This window comes from Perognathus longimembris, chromosome 9 (assembly GCF_023159225.1).
Source record: "Perognathus longimembris pacificus isolate PPM17 chromosome 9, ASM2315922v1, whole genome shotgun sequence".
Taxonomy (NCBI): domain Eukaryota; kingdom Metazoa; phylum Chordata; class Mammalia; order Rodentia; family Heteromyidae; genus Perognathus; species Perognathus longimembris.
The window spans coordinates 62,102,619-62,122,136 of record NC_063169.1 but is presented as its reverse complement, the minus strand read 5'-3'; the positions used below and the strand labels follow the sequence as shown (position 1 = coordinate 62,122,136).

At 41.7% G+C, this 19,518-nt stretch overlaps 1 protein-coding gene across 1 annotated transcript in view; it reads right to left on the bottom strand.

Moving 5' to 3' along the window:
- Positions 1–9,764: 9,764 nt before the first annotated feature.
- The window catches only part of Ust (uronyl 2-sulfotransferase), a 241,705-nt gene continuing 231,951 nt past the window's right edge, over positions 9,765–19,518 (bottom strand). The window contains exon 8 of the mRNA XM_048354264.1: positions 9,765–12,020. Within this exon, the coding sequence (XP_048210221.1) occupies positions 11,737–12,020 (284 nt within the window). The 3' untranslated portion in view covers positions 9,765–11,736. The remainder of the gene's footprint in view (positions 12,021–19,518) is intronic.

The following is a 19,518-nucleotide window of genomic DNA, read 5'->3' as shown; positions in this document are numbered from 1 at the left end:
ACAATTAACAAAAAGTTTATTGGTAAGAACATAATAAGTCATGAAATACATGAAATCTTGTGTTTCTTGACATACAAGAAATGGCTGACTTTGGGTATCTTGTCTTGTTCAGGACAAAGAAAGAATATAAAATCCTTCTGCTCATTAAGGAGGTAGAACTATTCTTGGTTCCAAAAGACAATAATAGGATTGTTTAAACTTAGGTTATGACCATAAGCATTACAAATCTCATTCCTCATTTATGGATGTGATGTTTAGGATAACAAATTTACAAGGATATGAAAGATACATATATTTTCTAATGAAATGAACTATAAAACCATCCCTGTATTTATTGGGCAACTTGAAAATACATGAGCTCTGTTAAAAGCTCATCAAGTTGATGAGATATTCTACAGGAATAATGTATGTGTGAATTTGTACTCTTCAGAGTCAAATCCATTTCAACAAGTTCTTTACTTGTGAAAAAATTAGTGAGAAGCATTGTAACACATCTTAATTTTTGTAGGAATATTTGACATCTAAAAATTGCAGAATGACCTCCTTAATTACAATATAACTCACTTAAGACAAGTGGAAAGCTCCAACTGAAGTTAGAAATTTGAAAATCCATCCTATCAGACTCACACTGGAAGTGGGGAGATTAATCTACATTTGGAAAATGTGGCTTTATTGAGATGAAAATGGCTGGCCAAGAAACCATGGTAAGCAAAGCCACTTCCATTCTGGGGGGAGCTGGTTAGGGTAGCACAAAGGGTGGGTAAGAGTGTTGAGGTTTATATATTTTTTTAAAGCAACATACTCTAGACTACATAATTCTAAATCAACTTATTCCTATGATCACATTTCTTGGATGCTGCAAGCTGTTGTTAATTAATTAGTGCTGGAGCTTGAACTCAGGGATTTGACATTGTGAGCTTTTTGTTGTTGTTCAAGACTGGTGCTTTACTACTTGAACCTCAGCACCACTTCTGGGTTTTTGGTGATTAATTGGAGGTTAACCCTGCCTGGGCTGGTTTCAAACCATTATCCTCAGATCTTAGCCTTCTGAGAAGGGAGGATTATAGACATGAGCAACCGGTGTCTGGCTGTCACTTGGAGGGTCAATGTAGTCAAATGTACCTGTTATCTTTAATCTAGATGTCTAGATTTGACAATATGGGTCTGTAATCAACATTTTTCAGAAGCACTTTCAAGCTTGTTATAATCTCAGTGTTTCGATATAAATCCCCAAATTCCTTTCCAGAACTGCATGAATGTTTCTCATCAACAGGGTGAGACTATCTCACTAGACAGTCTTTTTTCCAGGCATTAGTCCTTAAATGCCTTTGCCCAAAGTATCAACAGGCTGGCCTTATTCCTTCAATCTGAATTTCTTGCATTGTTAATGAGGAGAAACTTTTTTTCTTGTTTCCTAGGTGGTTTTTTTTTTTTTAACTTAGTGAGGTTACACTATCTAGTATCATTGCACATATTACTTTTTATTGATTTATGTAAATACTTTACAGACTAGTAATATTAATCTTTACTCTGCCATGTAGGACACAAATATTCTTTCTTAGTTGTTGTTTGGTGTCTGTTGTTTTTTGAGCCTCAGAATCTCTGCTGTCTTTTGTGTGTGTGTGTGTGTGTGTGTGTGTGTGTGTGTGTGTGTGTGATCATTCTCTTTGTGCTTTTGTTTAAAGCCCTTCTTTACTCTCAAATCAAGTTCACCTAAGTTGTGTTCAATTGTGTGATATAAATAAATTCTATACGTTTATTGGAGCACAGGGATGGACTTTGAGGTGATAAAAATAATTTGAGTTTTGGATTGTATTTTAGTATATGCTATTTTTTTAAAGCAAGAGAAGAAGGAATAATAAGAAGAAATAGCTACTCTCCCTGAAAGCCAAGAGTGTTCACTGGATGTGAGATTCTGTGTGAAGCAAGAGGCCCACATGACTTACCTCTGCCCTTGTGGTTCTTCTGGGTTTCAGGGTAGTATTTGGACCAGGCAAGAAAATAGCTGGAGGCCTTGGTTTGCCAACAGCCCCAGTACAAATTACAAAGAAACCTCAACTCTTTCACATCTCACCTGACCATCTCCAGGGTGAAGTTTCTGGGAAGGCATGTAATGCAAGTCTCTGAGGGAAGGAGGTAATGGGGTAGAGGTAAGTGGGGTAGAGGCTGACTTCGGATCTGCTTTTCCTTCTTCCCACTCAACACCTGCCTCCAGGTCTTGGTCACTGATTTGCAAGAAGTGGAAGAAGGGAAAACCCTTATGTATGCTCAACCAAGCCAATGTCTTAATCTAGCTATAATTTTCTCTTAACTTCCTCTGAAACTGAGACTTGTGTTACAGTGACAGAATGGAGTAAAGATCACACCAGGGAAAATGGGGGCTTTAGTACAGGAGGATCTTTTCATATTAGATTGGTACTTGGAATTATAGCCTCCAGAAAATGCTCCAGGAGACTCTTCCTTTCCTCCCTTCCCTTCCCTCCCTCCCTCCCTCCCTCCCTCCCTCCCTCCCTCCCTCCATCCCTCCCTTTCTATTCCTTCCTTCAATGCTGGGGATTGAACACAGGGCCCGTTCATGCTCGCTTATTATGTTTAACTGAACTCTGTGGCTAAGAGTTCAAATGACATATTGCTATCTCTCTGCTCATTGACTGGGAAACTTGAAAGTTATGTGTAGAAATAAAAATTCAATAAATGAAGAAACATGAAAACAACTCCTGTACATTAGCTATGGAAAACTAATTCAGACAAAAGAATGCTAGAAAGTCTAGAATTAACTCTGCTACCAACTGTGTAACCTCATGTAAATCGGTTTGACTTTTTTTTTTTTTTTGGCCAGTCCTGGGGCTTGGACTCAGGGCCTGAGCACTGTCCCTGGCTTCTTTTTGCTCAAGGCTAGCACTCTGCCACTTGAGCCACAGTGCCACTTCTGGCCATTTTCTGTATATGTGGTGCTGGGGAATTGAACCCAGGGCCTCATGTATACGAGGCAAGCGCTCTTGCCACTAGGCCATATCCCCAGCCCCGGTTTGACTTTTTGAACTTTAGTTTCCTAACCAATTGTCTGCAAGTTTAATAAAACTTATATGACAGCAAAAATGCTGTCACACTTTAAAAAAAGTGTGATATGGAATTACATAGATGTGTGGCATAGTCACATTCAGCTGAAATAAAACTTTACCTCTAATTTCCTAAGCTCTCTAATTAAATAAACTACCCCTTGTGTTTCTTCTTTTTTTGCCAGTCCTGGAGCTTGAACTCAAGGCCTGCGTGCTGTCTCTGAACTTCTTTGATATCAAGGCTAGCGTTCTACCACTTTGAGCCACTGCACCACTTCCCCTTGTATTTTTTAACTTATAAATTCCCATCCATTAATTTAACAAAATTTTAAGTGTAGTAGAGGTGTAAGTGTCCCGTATTACATAGAAAACCCTTAAACACCAAGACCAGAAGATTGACTTTAAATAAAGAACACTAATTTAAAAATAATAGTAACATGTTTTTGTCTCATGAGGAATTAAACTGTGTAAGTGTCTATATCTTTAATATGTAAATATGGGACTGTTTTGGATAGAACTGAGAAGGGAGTGGAGGCCATTAAGTTTTAAAGGTATGTATGAAACAGCATATTAGAAGCCGCTATAAACTGTAGAGTGGAAGGGGAGATGGGAGATAAGAAAGAGTAGTATAAGGGGTGAACTTCCATATACACATGCAGGGAAATACTTCCACGAACACTTTTATATAATTGATATATGTAGAAAATAGCATAAAAGAGCAACAAAATAAAATCAGGTCATTCTGCATGGGAAAGATGAAAATCGATCAGTTGATGGTGTGTACACGGTGCTTTACGTTTCTTAACCATGAGTTCCTCTGGATGACAGTGCTCTAAAGCAATGAAGGATGGTTAGCTTTGGAAAGACAGTGGAATTCCGGAGTAAATTGTTGTGAATACGGCTCCCCCTAGTGTACTGAACAACACAAGCCCCTGAGCACGGTGGCTGAACCTTCCCATCCCCTGGTCAACTTACTGGAACCCTTGAGATCTCTGTTCTGCAGACACCTTCCTCCCAGTGGCGTGACCAACCCCAGGTCAGGGAGGAAAGGAGACAGATTGCCTAATTCCCCTGGATCTGCACACTGGTGGCCACGGGAGAAACAACAGCCTTGAAGTGCTCAAACAATATTAAAACGTACTAAAAAAATCTTAGTTATAAAATGCCTTTTTCTTAAGACAGAAGAATGTAGTGAGGGAGTTAGGGAGTTCCTAGATAGAACCACAGCAGAAGGAAAGAGCTCTTTTGGCGGAAGCATCTGACAATGAACCGTGGTTTCCCGCCTCATCTCTAGAACATTAATTAGTTCTACGTGCTATCAGTGGGCCTTCCTCCTATCAGGGTTCTGGGTTAAGTAATTTTGAAGTCTTTGGGATTTGGCAAAGATAAAGTGTCTTTTAAACTACTGTATGCCTGAAAGTCCTTGGGATACTCAAAAGATACCACCATGCAGTTGCATATCTACCACACAAACAATGGCATTTCCCGAATTATTTAACATGCATGATTTCTTTTTGATGCATAGTTCACACATTTGGTTCATTAATTATCCTTTGGGAATATGCATTAGAGTCCAATTTAGGCATTTTCCACTCAATCTCAGAGAACAAAAAGAAGATGTGTGGAGAGATAAAAAGAAATAGGTGATTTGATATAAATAAGAGGGACTTGAAAGAAGCTTGGGCTCGTTATCATAACTGCGGGAAATCGGTATATGAAAAATTAACACAGCAGCCCATGGCAGTCTTGAGGTGAGACCAGAGTGGTCAATCATGCCCAAAATACCGCCAGCTGACAAAATCACTACTGCATTATTCCTCCATTTTTGTCACAGAAGAAGAGATAAGATTTTAAAAGGACAGCATGCATCCTGTCAGATTTTCCATTTTTATCCAAACCTTTCTTGTGACAGCCAGGACTAATCACATGGATGTTTGGTTTCACTGTTATTAACAATAACAATAACAATAACTGTTGTTATATTATTATTATCATTATCATCATAATTACACAAAGTTCATTGTATGTCAGTCCTGGGCTTTGAACTCAGGGCTTGGGCACTTGGGCTCAAGGTTATTGCTTTACCATTTGAACTACTGCACCATTTCTGTCTTCTTTTAGGTAGTTAAGTGGAGAGAAGAAACCAAGAAAGAACAAAGGAAGGGATACATGTACTCATTATCAGATTTATGAAACTGCATGTCACCTTTATAATAAAATTTTTTTAAACTACAAAAATAAAAAAAAAACCAAGAGTTTCACAGACTTTTCTGTCCTGGCTGGCTTCCTACTGTGATCCTCAGATCTCAGCCTCCTGAGTAGCTAGGAGTACAGGTGTGAGCCAGGGGCACCCAGCTTGCAAAAGATCCTTTAAAGAGGTTAGAGAAGTCTGTACCTGGGCAAAGTTGCAAACTAGTGATGAATCCTGTAACTTACAGTGGAACAAACTTCTTCCTAAAAAACGTTGGCAAAAAATGGACAAGGCATGGTTAAACAGAAGAGCAGATGCCAACCCAGGAAGTGGGAACTCTGCCGTTCTTCAGGGCAGGACTTTGCTGTATCTCATGTGTAGTGGGATGCGCCTGTCTCTTTGAGCTCAGTTCACATTTCACAAGTGTTGATTTCTGCTGGACTTGTGGGGCAACTTGAAGATATGATGGAGGGGGCATCCGTAGACCTAGAACTCCGTGTAATCTATGCTCCCCAGCTACGGGCAGATGCAGATTCTGTGGTTGGAACAGATCCCTCATTGGCATGCATGGTGAAAGGTGAGACAGACCCACCCCAGAGCAATCATAGGGCCTCAGCGAACTTCCTGTTTTACTCCAGTGTGTCCCAGCTGCATTGACTCCAGGCATGGGAAGTCAAGAGATTTAGCCCAACACTGGATGCAATAGACCAGCTGGTATTGGAACTCACGACTCTTCCCTGATCTACAGCCCTTATTAGTCAATTGTTGTGACTCTTGGTTTGAGCCTCCTCTTCAGGCTCTGCTGTACAGCCAGCCGACATGCTGGCTTTGGCAGGACCCATCCCCTCGGCTGTCTCTTCTCATGACTGGAATAAAAGGCGTGTTACAGGTCAAGTCTGAATGTTCTGGTAGCACAGCCAAGGGCAGATGGCTCCAGGCCTGCTCGAAGTATACAGTGTCTGGTGAAAGCCAGATTGAAGATAGCTAACCTCACCCGCCAAGATTCCAAGAGGAAAAACTTAGGTCACATTTTTCCTTTGCATGGTGATTTTTCTTTTCTCCACCCTGCCCCCAACTTAAAAACAAAAGGGAATCCCCATGTTTATACATTGAAATCCAAAGTGCACAGTGGTCAGTTCACAGTTCTGTGACCCATGAACATCTGTGGGGCTGGGTGTTCCTTGGGAACTGGCGGAGATGGAGGGGTGAGCCAAGCCTGCCCTAGGCAGAAAGGAATTCTCCAGTGAGGGAAATAGTGATCAGGGCCTGGGAAGGCTCGCGGCCGGTTCATCTCCAGTTCCAGAGGCATGTCTGCACTGGACTTTGACTAGTTTTATGAGCTGCATTTTCACTGTTAATTTTTGAGATGAGTTCATCTGTAACTCCATACAGAAAGCAGGGCTGGAATCTTCATTTTGCCTTTAGGAGAAGTAGGTTTACAACCTGAGATGAGCAAATAGAAGTGAAATATATTTCCTAGGACTCAGGAACCTCTCTGTGTCCTATAAGTACTGAGAAAATTCCAGAAGAAAAATGTTCATTGTTGCCTGTCTTGGAGGATTTAAATGATTGAGAACCAATAGGGCTTCCGTTCAGGAAAGGAGGTGGCCAGCTGGGTACTGGTGGCTCAAGCCTGTAATCTTAACTCAGGAGGCTGATATCTAAGGATCAAGGTTTGAAGCCAGTCTAAGCAGACAAATCCCAGAGATTCTTATCGCCAATTAACCAGCAAGTAGATGTATGGCTCAGTTGGTAGAGCTTGAAGGGAAAAAGCTAAGGAAGAAAAAAGAAACAGGAAAAAAGAGAAGGGAAAAAAGAAAGAAAAGAGAAAGAAAGAGAAAACTAGGTAACTAAGCTTGTCTCCCAGAAGAGCCCACAAAACCTCAGTTTGGACCTGGGTGTGGCTGGCTGTGCTATGTCATTTCTAATTCATGTTCTAGATCAGTCAGTAGATAAACTGTGGCTGTGTCATTGTTTTAAAAATCTAGTTCATTAGATGCTCAAAAGTTCCATGAAAAACATTGGCTTATGATGTATTTGTCTTTCCTCTTAACCTTGGCTTTCTGTCTGTAGAATGAAGCAATGGCCCCAACCACTACACTCAACTTCCTTGCAGCTCTGGAGTCAGATTCTAGGTTCATTCTGCCCCAACTGGAGCTCAGTTCCTTTGCTAGGACTTTTCTGCTGCAATCTAGGTATCATGAGATGAACTGTATCCCTTCAAAACTCACTTGTTGAAATCATAACCAGCAATGTAGGATGTGATCATTGGAAAAAGGGTCTTTAAAAAGATTAAAATGTGATATCTAGGGTAGGTCCTAATACTATATTATTGAGAAGAGGAAACTTGGTCACAGGCATGTAATTTCACAGAGAAGACCACATGAAGACACAGGTAGAAGACAGATATCAGCCAGCTGAGGAGGGACACCTCAGAAGAAACCAAAGTGTAGGAGCACATTTTTTTTTTTTTTAACCTCAAACTTCAGCTTCCATCCCGAGCTGTGAGAAAATAAATTCCTGTTGTGGGAAACTGTGCTACTATGAAGGAAGTTCATTGTGACATTTTTTTTGGCCCATTGGGGGGCTGAAACTCAGGGCCTGGGTGCTGTCCTGAGCTTTTTTGCTCGAGGCTAGCATTCTACCACTTGCAGTTTTCCGGTGGTTAATCGGAGATGAGAGTCTCACTGTATGTTCCTGCCAGGGCTAGCTTTACATAGCAATCTCAGATCTCAGCCTTCTGAGTAGCTAGGATTACAGACGGGAGCCACTAGGGCCGGGCTTCTATGTGAATTTTTTTCTCTTTTAACAGAACTTTAATACTGATCCTAACTTAGAATATTTTACAGATTTCTTTACTATCAGATGCAAAGTAAATGGTTATAGTAAAGAAAATCCTCTATTTTCTTGAAAGGAATTTCACATTTGACCCACAGAATGATTTTGTTAATGGCTATGGATTATTATTATTCCAGAATCACCTCTTGAAGAGGAAAATCTTTGAAGACATATTGCCATTATCTACAACATTGACTTAAAGGCAAATAGCTCACTGCATAAAACTGTGGTTACTGACACATTTATTAAACAACAACAACAACTTTAGGCCAATCAAGCAACATCAGATGGGGGCTTAACCCAGCCCTTTTTTTTTTTTTTAACTCCTTTTGCTTTAAATTTCATTCAGTCACTTGACTGGGATATAGAAGAATATATTGAATGATAAAAAGCAGTCACCAGTGACTACCTACAGCAGTTAGATTATTCCTCAAATTAAATCATGCTACTACCCAAAGGGGGTTTTCTTTCACTTAATACCAAGATCTAAATTCTTCTATTTTACAAAAAGTCACAAGTCGCAGGAACATGGTCGGTAACATTCAGAAAGTATGGGGATCGACTTTCTCTCCTTCCTCTAAGTGCTTGCCAGGGATCAACACTTGAAAATTAGAAGTACCAGCTTTTGAAGCTCTGTGTGTTTGTGAACTAGAATTGTTTCTATTATATGCTTAGAGATATGAAGTACTATTTCTTGCTTACACTACTGTGGATTCTCAGTGAAGCATCTGACACCAACCCAACCAGTGGAAATACCAATAAAGCCAGTTTAGTATTTTATATTTTTAATGTTTTATATTTTATAAACTAGATGAACAATTAACTAGCTCTTTTTTCCAGTAAGTTTTTTTTTAGTGTCATGTAATTTATAAGGATGAAAGTTGATAAATTTTCAAAAAAAAAAATCATCTTTCCAGAATCACTTCTTGAAGAGAAAAGCTTTTCCAATTAAGGAAACGGTGAGGAACTCTAGGTACTATTATTTTCAGCTATTAACAGAGTGGAAAAAAGTATTGCCTTGTTTATATTCATTTATTTGTGTGGGTAATGAATAAATTAGGGAGCATTTCATCTGAAACACAGATTGCTTTTATTTTAGCTAAGCTAATGCTTCAGTTCCATATATATATATTTGGATTTCCATCAATGTCGAACATCATTTTTTTCATTCTTTAAAAAAAAGATTTACAAGCACTTTTATAGCACTCAAGAAAAGTCAGCTGAGGGTTCATAATAATTTTCCTTTTAAAAAACATCCATCAGACCAAAATAAAATCATTTTAATTAACTCCTTCCTGAGTAACTAAAACCTTGGAATGTGCTGAAAGGTTATAATAAATAAGGCAGTCAAAGATCAACTAGCTTAAAATGCATTTTTAAATTAAACTATGTAAAATGTACAATATATTTCATGAAGTACCAATGGTGTCAGGCTCATGTCCCAAGAATGACACGTGTGCCAAAATGAGCTGATGAAAAGTGCCTTGACTTTCAGGACTTCCTTGGGACAGAAGAACAGGAATGCTCCGTAGGTGAACTGGTTGGCATCTGCCTCTGGGAACTGCCACTGGGCAATGGGAATGCCAACTGGGAAATGCTCACTGCTGAAATAAATGTCGCTGAGCCCACAGGAAGAAGTGCCCCTGTGACCTTGCAGAAAGACAATGAATTTTCCGAGGAACCAGTTATTCCAATGTTCTGACAGCAGAAGAAAACTTGGCCAATGCAACTTTATTTTCTGGTCCTGAGATTGAACAGTGTGTAAACCAACCAGTTGTTTATATGCAGTGTCAGAAATGACTCCCAGCGAAGCAGGCAGCTGTGCTTGGACTGGTTTGGAATATGATAGATGTTTCCTGGGTTGCCTTTTAAAGTACACCTAATGGAGTGGCCCTCATGTCTCTGCATGGGACAAAGGATTTTTTTTTCCTCTATGCGTATTTTTCCTATTCACTCCTCTGCCCCAAGATAGGCTTACAAGTAGCCCAGTGCTGGTCTATTTTGTGGTGGTCTTTTACCGCAGAGGCTTATGGGTGGAAGCCTCAATACATCTCATGATAAAGGAACTTCAGCTCCCACTTGGCAGGTTCCAAAGAACTTGCTCTGTATCTTGGCTACTGTCCAGTTTTAGTGAAAGAAGCAAAAAAAAAAAAATCTAGAGACTTATTAGTTTCTGAGAAGTAGGAAATGTGTACCTTGTGTAAAGTCAATCTTAATGACCAAATACTCCGAAGTCTGTTAGAGCAGACACATTTGTTGTATCCTTTTTGCGGCCCCCACTATTCCCTGCCTTCTCAGATGGCTGGACATTATCTTATCCACCCAGGAGAATGTGTATTTTTAAGATTTTTTTTTTTAAAAAGTGAAGACATATCAGAATTTAAGGGAACATATTTCTGATGACTGAACGAAGGCATCCTTGCTAGGGAGAAACTGGTAGGGAGTGGCAGAGATGTCTTCAGGTAATGGAACTGCCCAACATCTCTTCAGACCACACGGGAGCTACCATCTGCTCACAGAGCTGGGCAAGCAGCGTTTTACCCACAATCCTGATGTCCTGGGTAAGAGTTCTCAGGAGCAATGGGTTCCAGAAGAAAGAGACTGAACTCTGCTGCCTCTGCCCAGGACTCAGGACCCTTTTTAAAGTAAAACTTGTACTTTTAGGGGGCATAGAAGATGAAAGACACCAGTATCTGTTCAGACCAACTTGACCGTGGGTGGACATGAGAGGTTATGCGCTATCCGTGTGGTCACGGTTGACTGACTGCTATAGCAATCACTATAAGAGCTAGATTAGTTCCTGGGGCTTCCACTTGAAGCAGTACTGTGGCGGGAGATGCTTCTGATGCAAAGAATATAGACTAGGCCCTTTCTCTGCTGGCATGGGTCCCCTAGATTTGATCAGTTCTGCCCATAGTCCCCCTTACAACTAATGAATCCTTTGCTTCACTATGCTATTTTGGAGGCCATCAGAACCTTGTTTGAAAGTGGGACCTCTCACTGGGATTTCCCTAGCACTCTGACCTTGAAAGATACTCCAGGCTCTGATTGGTTGGAAATGTGAGTGCCATAGACAACTTGTCCTTTCACCGGTAAGTATTCTACTTGGAGTGTCAGGGTCCCCTGAGAGGGACCAGAACAGGAATTCTGCCCAGGTGGGTAGCCAAGGCCATCCTCCCTTTAATGTTCTGTTTCCCCCTTCTCTTAGATCCTCCTACAGCAGATTCCCTGGGCACTAAAACATACAAATGTGGATGTCTTCTACCATGGAGGCAATAGTTTTACAAGTCATTTTACAAATGGTGTACTATTGGGCTGTGAGATGGATTTCTTTCTCTTGTATTATCAGAGAGGGTGGATGGGGGCCAGGAAAGACTATTTTATGAACAGGTGCTTTGTGATGGGCCCATCTATTGTATCTGGAAAAGCCTCAAGGAATCAAGAAGAAGAAAACACACACAGAATACAGTTAAACCAACGAAACCCGCAAAACCGGGCATCTCCCAATGACCCCCAACATGTGGGAATGTCTTCTCTTCTCTAATGCACCGAGCATTAATTTAAGTCCCTTCAGGATTTTCTTTTTTCTTCCCCAAAGAATTTTCTGGAAAAGGGAGATAAAGCCATGGAGGCAACACGGGGCTGGTATCACCTCTTATAAATATCTTCTAGCCACTTTTCGTCATCTTGCTCCTCATCTTCGATTGGCTCTTCGGTCTCCAGGGGCGAGGGGATGAAGAACTGTGGTCTCGGAGGGGCCCTGTTCGCTTGAGACTTCAGTCCAAACTTGCGCTTCAGTAGGTGGAACTGCTCTTTGACATAGTGGTAGAACTCGTACTCGTACCTCATTCTCTGGTAGAGAACCTGCACAGCCTCGGGAGAGGGGACAGTCTTCTTCACGGTCACAGTCATGTTTCCAAGTTTCCTATGCTCTGCAAAAGAACCAGGGTGCACATAAGCAATGCGGCAGCCTAGAAGGAATGAAGGCGACCGCTTGCAGGTAGAAAGAAAGGACATCCAAGCCCAAGAAACGGGGGTGGGGTGGGGGCTGGGGGGTGCTGTTAGGGTCAACATCAAACACAAATATCGAATTTCCTCTCATGGCTTGCGAACAACGTGATTGGACCACAATTCAGTCGCAGTAGTTATTAACAACTTAGGTTTAACGCTAAGGTGTTAACTCATAATTGAGCTACACATCCTTTGGAACAGCAAAATCTCCCTGTTTCTTCTCTTTCCTGAAACATGGATACAGGCCTTGGTCTTCTGAAAGAGGTACCTGTCACCCCTGTATAACAACAATCTTAGCACACACACACACAAAATCAAAATGTGGATATATAAAGTCTAATCTAATACAGGATCTAGAAGGACAATTAGAATTTTAACGTGTCATTTTAACTGATGGTTTGATTTCTTTTAAAAGCCTGTTTCATTTTGTACTAATGCTTAAGAACAAAATGTTATACTATGTTGGAAATGTGGGGGAAGTGGTATTGGGAGGAGAAAACTGGGAGAAAATGAGGGAGGGGGTGACACTGTTTCAAAAGGAATGTATTCATTATCTGACTTATGCAATTGCAATCCCTCTTTACATCACATTTACAGTAAAATTCAAAGAAGAATAACAAAGAACCAAATGTTTTTATACTTAAGTCTGTAATACAAAAATCTTACATACAACATGATCTTAACTAGTTTAAAAAAATATATATATATGATTTTTTTTTTTTTGGTCCTAGGGCTTGAACTGTCTCTGAGCTCTTTTGCCCAAAGCCAGTGCTCTACTGTTTTAAGCCACAGTGCCACTTCTGGTTTTCTGGCAATTGGCTGGAGACAAGAGTCTCATGGGCTTTCCTGCCCAGGCTGGCTTTGAACCTCAATCTCAGATCTCTCAGCCTCCTGAGTAGCTAGAATGACAGGCGTGAGCCACCAGCCCCTGGCCTAAAATGTATAATTGAGTGTCATTAATTACACTCACAGCATTGTACAACCATCAACCAATATTCCCCAAATCTTTTCATTAGTCTAAACAAAAACTTTACTCATTACACCATGCCTCCCAACCAGCTCCTCTCTTTATTCCATCCTAGGTCATCTCTAATCTACTTTCTATCTCTATGAATTTGCCTCTTCTAGGTACTTTAGCATCACACAATATTTGTCCTTTAGTGTCTGGCTTATTTCACTTGGCACGATCTTTTTATAGGTGGTGCAGTATTTCATTCCTTTTTTTCTTTTTTATCATTGTATGGATGTACTGCTGTTTGATCCACTCACCCACTGAAAAACACCATTTATTTTCATTCTTTGGCTATTATAATGGACATCTGCCTATACACATCTCTTTGAGGCCTTGTTTCCAAGGCCATGGGTAAGCACAACTAGGAACAGAATTTTCAGCTTTCAGTTCCCGAATTGCTGCTCAATTCTACATTCCTTCAAGCACAGTGTGAAGCTTCCCTGAGTCTTCAAAATCTCTCATAGTTGCTATTTTCCTTTTCCTTCCTTCTTTTTTTTCTTTTTAAATTTATACTCATCTTAGTAAGTGTGAAATGGTGCCTTGTGGTTTTGGTTTGCATTCCTCTAATGAATAATGATATGGTGCTAATGTTTTCTTTAGTGATTAATGATTTTTTTTCCATGGGTTTCATTGGTCTTTGTGTTTTCTGTGGAAGAAGATGTATTTAAATCCTTGGTTCCTTTTTGAATTGGGTTGCTCTCGCTGAACTGCAAGAATTCCTTATATAGTTTGGATATTACACACACACACACACACACACACACACACACACACACACACACACGTATGCATCGGGCATATGATTTGCAAATACCTTCCCCTATTTGGGAGGGTGTCTTTTCACTCTATTATTGGTGTTCTTTGGTATGCTAAAGTTCTTCATTTTAATGAGGACCAATTTATCTTTCTGTTGTTGCTGTTGTTGTTGTTGCCTGTGCTTTTGGTGTTGCAGTTAAGAGACCAGTGTCTGGTCAAAGATCATGAAGATTTTCCCCCTATATTGCCTTTTGCCATTCTCATTCTAAAACTTTGCCACCAAATTCAGTAGGTACGTGATTTACTACATACAGTTCCAAATAACTGCTCCCCAAATTCACCTGAACAGACATTTTTCAGGGCACCTGGATGCTTCCTAAAATCTCCAATAGCTATTCTAAAAAGGAATTAAGGAAACTCATTGAGTGATGATGCTCCCATTAAAACAAAAGTATTGTCCTTTCAAATTGACTCTCTTGAAGAGCATAATGAACATCTGGATATACCCGTTTTAGGACTTGGCACAGACTCTTCTAAAATGGGTTCATGATGGATGATTTAAAAAAAAAATACTTATCTTGTCTGCAGAGGTAAGCTCTAGCTAATCACCAGTAGGTTCTGTTCAGAGTCATAGCAGAGGTCTTCCTTTTTAGTTTTAAAACAATAACAACATCTCTTGGATGGTAGACCCAGCAAAAAAAGTTTTAAGCAAGCCATTGAGAGGCAGGAGAAAAATATTCCATGCATCTCCAATTTCCCACAGTCCCTTTCTCTCAGAACTCTAAACTGGCTGCTGAGGTGAGAGAATCGCTTAAACCTAGGAATTGGAAGCAGGCCTGGACAGCATACCGAGACTTTGTCTCAAAGGAGAATAATTGGGTTGGGATTTGTTATCTCACAAATGATTTAAAAATTATAAAATTTCTTGGGTCAAACTGTTCCAACTTTTCTTTCTCTCTTTTTTTTTAAACAAAACCCACATATTGCCATTGAATAGTTGGGGGAACTAGGTAAAGAGAAAATTAGGGTACAAAAGAAAAAAGGAGCTGGACAGTGGAGGCTCAGGCCTGTGATCCTAGCTACTTAGAGGCTCAGATCAGAGGATCCAAGTTTGAAGCCAGTCTGGGCAGAAAAATTAGTAAGACTCATCTCCAATTAACCTGCAAAAAGAGGTAGAGGTATGGCTCAGGTGGTAGAGTACCACTCTTGAGTGAAAAACCAAGCAAAAGCATGAGGTCCTGAGTTTAAATCCCAGTATGGACACACATACACACACACACACACACACACACACACACACACACACACACACACACACACCAGCAAATACAATAAAGAAATAAAGATAGTGTTGGGGGTGATTGTTTCCTTCTCTCCACCGAAAGATCCTCTATTCCGGGTCTCTTGCCCCTTCTCCTCTTTCAGAGAGGAAGGCCAAGTGTATTGTGCGCAGGGTGGTGTGTTTGTGCATATGAAAGAAGGGGCTAGGAAGTCCCTCCCCCTCTCCAGGGCACGTGCACCTGTCTGCAGATCTCACGTCTTCACACTACCCTGGGCCATGCCAAGCTCCATTCTCCCACCGAGCTTCAGTTACAAAAGCTCACGCTTATCCTTCTGTCTGCCTGTGTCCGGTGTCTTTCTTAGTTTAGAACTTGGGCAGGGACAAATGGGCATTATTTGTTAGCCCCTCAAACCCTAAAGACAAGTAATGCTAAATACAACATGCTGTAATGTCCTCATTACTTGTGTAGGAAGAAGGTCCGTAGTTTGGCTCTAAACTTTCTGAGCAGCCAACAAAGAATGAAACATATTTCCTTGCCTTTTAAAAAAAGCGATTCACAACTATTCCTAGAAGTGAAATTATTGAGAAATGTTTCCTATCAATTTTCATAACAAAAAAGCACTATGGGAATTAGCATTTCATCATTTAAATAACATCCCCAAATCCAGTATATTTAGTTCGTTCTTAGTAGCACAGCCTCTGGGGGTTCTACTTAGATTTCATTCATTCTGCTTATTTTACCCATATTTTCAGGCAATGAGAGATACTTGTATCTATCACCTCACCATCCTGACCACAGTGCTATGGCTAGTTGATGGCACAGAGGGGAACAAACAATGAGAAGTCGAATTCTGTGTTTGCTGATAACAAGTCTACAGACCAGATAAAGAAGACTTTTAAAATAAAGGGGAAAGTTATGAGAGTTTTTAAAGAATCCTGCAAGTGTTTTTAAAGAATAACCAGTGAAAAGCTGAAGCAGAGACTCAGATTCAACTAAGAGTGACAGCAGCTATTAGAGGTTTGGGTTATGCCATTATTATTATTACGATTATTATTATTTTGGTGCCTGTCCAGGGGCTTGAACTCAGGGCCTGGGTGCTATCCCTGAGCTTCTTCTGCTCAAGTGGTAGAGATGAGTCTCATGAATTTTCCTGCCTAGGCTGGCTTTGAACCATGATCCTCAAGATCTCAGCATTCATAATAGCTAGGTTTATAGGTATGAGCCACCAGCACTCAGCCATATATATATATATGTATATATATACATATATATATATATACACACACACACATATATATCATGACCCTTATTTTGCAGATGGAGAGATAGAAGCTCTGTGAGAGGAAATGACCTACTCAGGGGTCACACAGCTGGTATGTAAGTGACAAGGCGAATTTGAATTGATGTCCTCCTTTGTGTGGAGGTTTTCCCGTACTGTAAGCATTGGTCCATCATCAGTGAAGCTCCCATGAGCTTGTGGAGATGATCACCATCACATGGAAAGACCAGGAGACATTTCCCTTGTGTAGAAAGGAAAGAATCAAAAAACAAAAACAACTCACAATCTGAAGACGTATGGCTTTGTGTCTGCTGTACAGCCATCAGAGCTATGGAAAAATCATTCCAAGCTCAGTGTTCCACAATTTTGGAAAACGCCAGACTTCTTTTCCTCCAAACAAAACAAAGCGACGAGCACTGGGGCCCAGCCTCTCTCCAGATTGCTGCCATGGCCGTTCTAGAGGAAGTGATTGGGTGTTTTTGTAGTATCCTCATTTCAGCCTCGAAGCAATTAGGCTGTTAAGAATGACCACTTACTATCAACTTGTTTTGGAAAATGAAGGAGCCCCGCGAGGTAGGCACACGTGGCAGAAAGGGGAGCATGAAGAAGGAAACACCTCACCCCGGCCATCCTTTGAACCTGGCAGAAAGAGAGACGGGGGGTGGGGGGGCATGTCTCTCGTGTTCACTGAGGAATGTTTCTCGAGGAGAGACAAATACGGAACACTCTCCAATCGGGCAGGGGTGGCAAGCGGGCAGCTTCCGGTCACACTGGCAATGTGTTATTTGGCTCATGGAGTATTTTTTTTTTTAAAGAAACCAACTTAGTTATTATAAGATGGTCTATTTCACATGCAAATCTGGATTTCTGACTGCAGAGCTTTGGATGATTTGCTCCCTTGAAAGAGGCTGGTGCTTTCTAAGCAGCCTCAAACTCCAAATGCCAGTCTATGGCTGGCACGGTGTGCACACCTGTAATCGCAGCTGTGTGGGAGGTGGTGGGGCTCAGTCTGAAGCCAACCGCCTGCAAAAGTATGAGAACTTGTCTGAGACCCCAACAGCTCCAGCGTTAGAGCACTTGCTTAGCAAGTGCGATGCCCCGAGTTCAATCCTCATTACTGCCAAAAGGAAAGAAAAAAAAAAGGGAAGAGAAGAAAGAAAAGGAACATACAAAGAAAGAGATCTGAGTTTTATGCTTCTGTTTTAAAGGCGCTGAAAAATCTGTGTGGCAGAAACCTAGGAAACAAAATGCTTCCTGTCCAATTGAAGGCTCAACGAGGCCTTCTTGCTTTATTCGCTCTCATCTTCCTCCCTTCTTTCTGCAAATGATTATTGAGTAAGCAGTGTCTCTGGCTTATCGGGAGTTCGAGTAGTGAATGGGACCCCACTGCCCCCGCCGCCATCGTCTGGCTGGCCGGCCGGGTCCTCTGGGACACACGCATCCTGAGAGGTGCACGCATGCGTTTCACCCCTGAGGACCTTGCAGCGTGGCAGAGTCTCTCACCAACACTTCCCACGGACACCACGCGGGCCTCTCGGAAGCTTGCTCACAGACACAGCCGGGAAGTGTGCCACCCGGTGCTGGCACTGGGGGAATCTGAACAAGTCAGGTTCTTCACGCTCCCACGCACTAAGGTGGAAGGACACTTGGTCTACGTGGAGATTCCGCCACGCAGGAAGGGTTGTCATGGCAACGAAGCGAGCATCCGTACCAGTTGCTGTACCAGTTACCGTGTCACTTCTCTTCACTGGTCAAGAGGCACTGGGCCTGATGGACTTGGCTTAAATAAATACTCTGCATGCTAATGGGCCTTTCATACATTGAGCATAAAGATTTTTCTGTGTGTGTACAGTGTGAGGACACTGTGTAGGGCTGGGTGTGTGTGTGTGTGTGTGTGTGTGTGTGTGTATGTGTGTTTCAGCACTTCTGAAACAATCAACCTTGTCCCTGGATTTTGCTCTTAACCTCCCCACAGGGTTTCATTTAGTGACTCCCCCTGAGGGAGTTCTGAATCCTCAGGATGAATAGGAAGGGGTGACACCTCATTTATCTTTGGGTTTCCACCCTCCCCCCCCAGGGGGGTGCCTCCTCCTGGGAGGTTAGGGTGTTCTAGGCCTTGAGGCGGTGACAAAGCCAGGTGGGGAAGAAGGCCGTGTGTGATTGTGCTTCATAGTCATTCCTGGCTGTGGGAATGTGGGGTGCAGAGCCAAGCAGGAGCCACGTCCCCTCACATCTCTGTGCTCCAGCTCCCACCGGCGTCTGCAAAGTCTAGAATTGAGTTTTGTGGTTCAGTTGCCTTTGGGGAGCACTAGCGCGCGCTGCCCAGTGATACCACTGTGTTCCTGTCCATTCGTTAAGAAGTGCTCACTGGCCAAGAGAAGGGGTGTTTAGGGATGCTTCGGATGCTTTGTCCTTTCCTATTTCTCTTCTCTTTTTCTGTTTGGTAACAGTAGGGCTAGGACTCAAGGCCTTGTGCTTGCTATGTAAGTGCTGGAGCATTTGAGCCGAGACAGTCTCACAGTTTTACTAGGCAATCTTGGACCTAATCTTTCTACCTCTTTCTGGTAGCTGGGAGTTGAGGCATAAAACCTCACCTGGCTTATTTCACTTTTCTTATTGGCCTTTAGGGACCAGTTAAACAACACCCTTGGCTATGTTCATGATGATTGCAGGACATTTCTTCGAAACAAGCACTGATTTTGAACTGTGAAATGCCCAGAAAGCAGGCGTAAGGGAGAAACTGACCTTGAAATTTTTTATTTGAATAGCAAAGTAAAGGTTCTGGTTTTTTCTCTGTAGACATGTCCACGTAGCCGCAGTCAGGTATGTGTGGGGGTAGATCCTCCCAGGTTCTGTGTCCTTCCAGAGGAAGGGGTGGCAGAGACCTAGAGAGTTGTGATCGTCATAAACATTCATCCCTTTTCACCTATCTGCTCCAAGTGACATGTTACCTAGTGTTGGCAGTGGAAAAAAAAGGTTAAACAAGAATCTGGGTGCTGATGGTTCATGCTTGTAATCCTAGCTACTCAGGAGGCTGAGATCTAGAGCCAACTGTAGTAAGGAAAGTCTGTGAGACATTTATCTCCAAT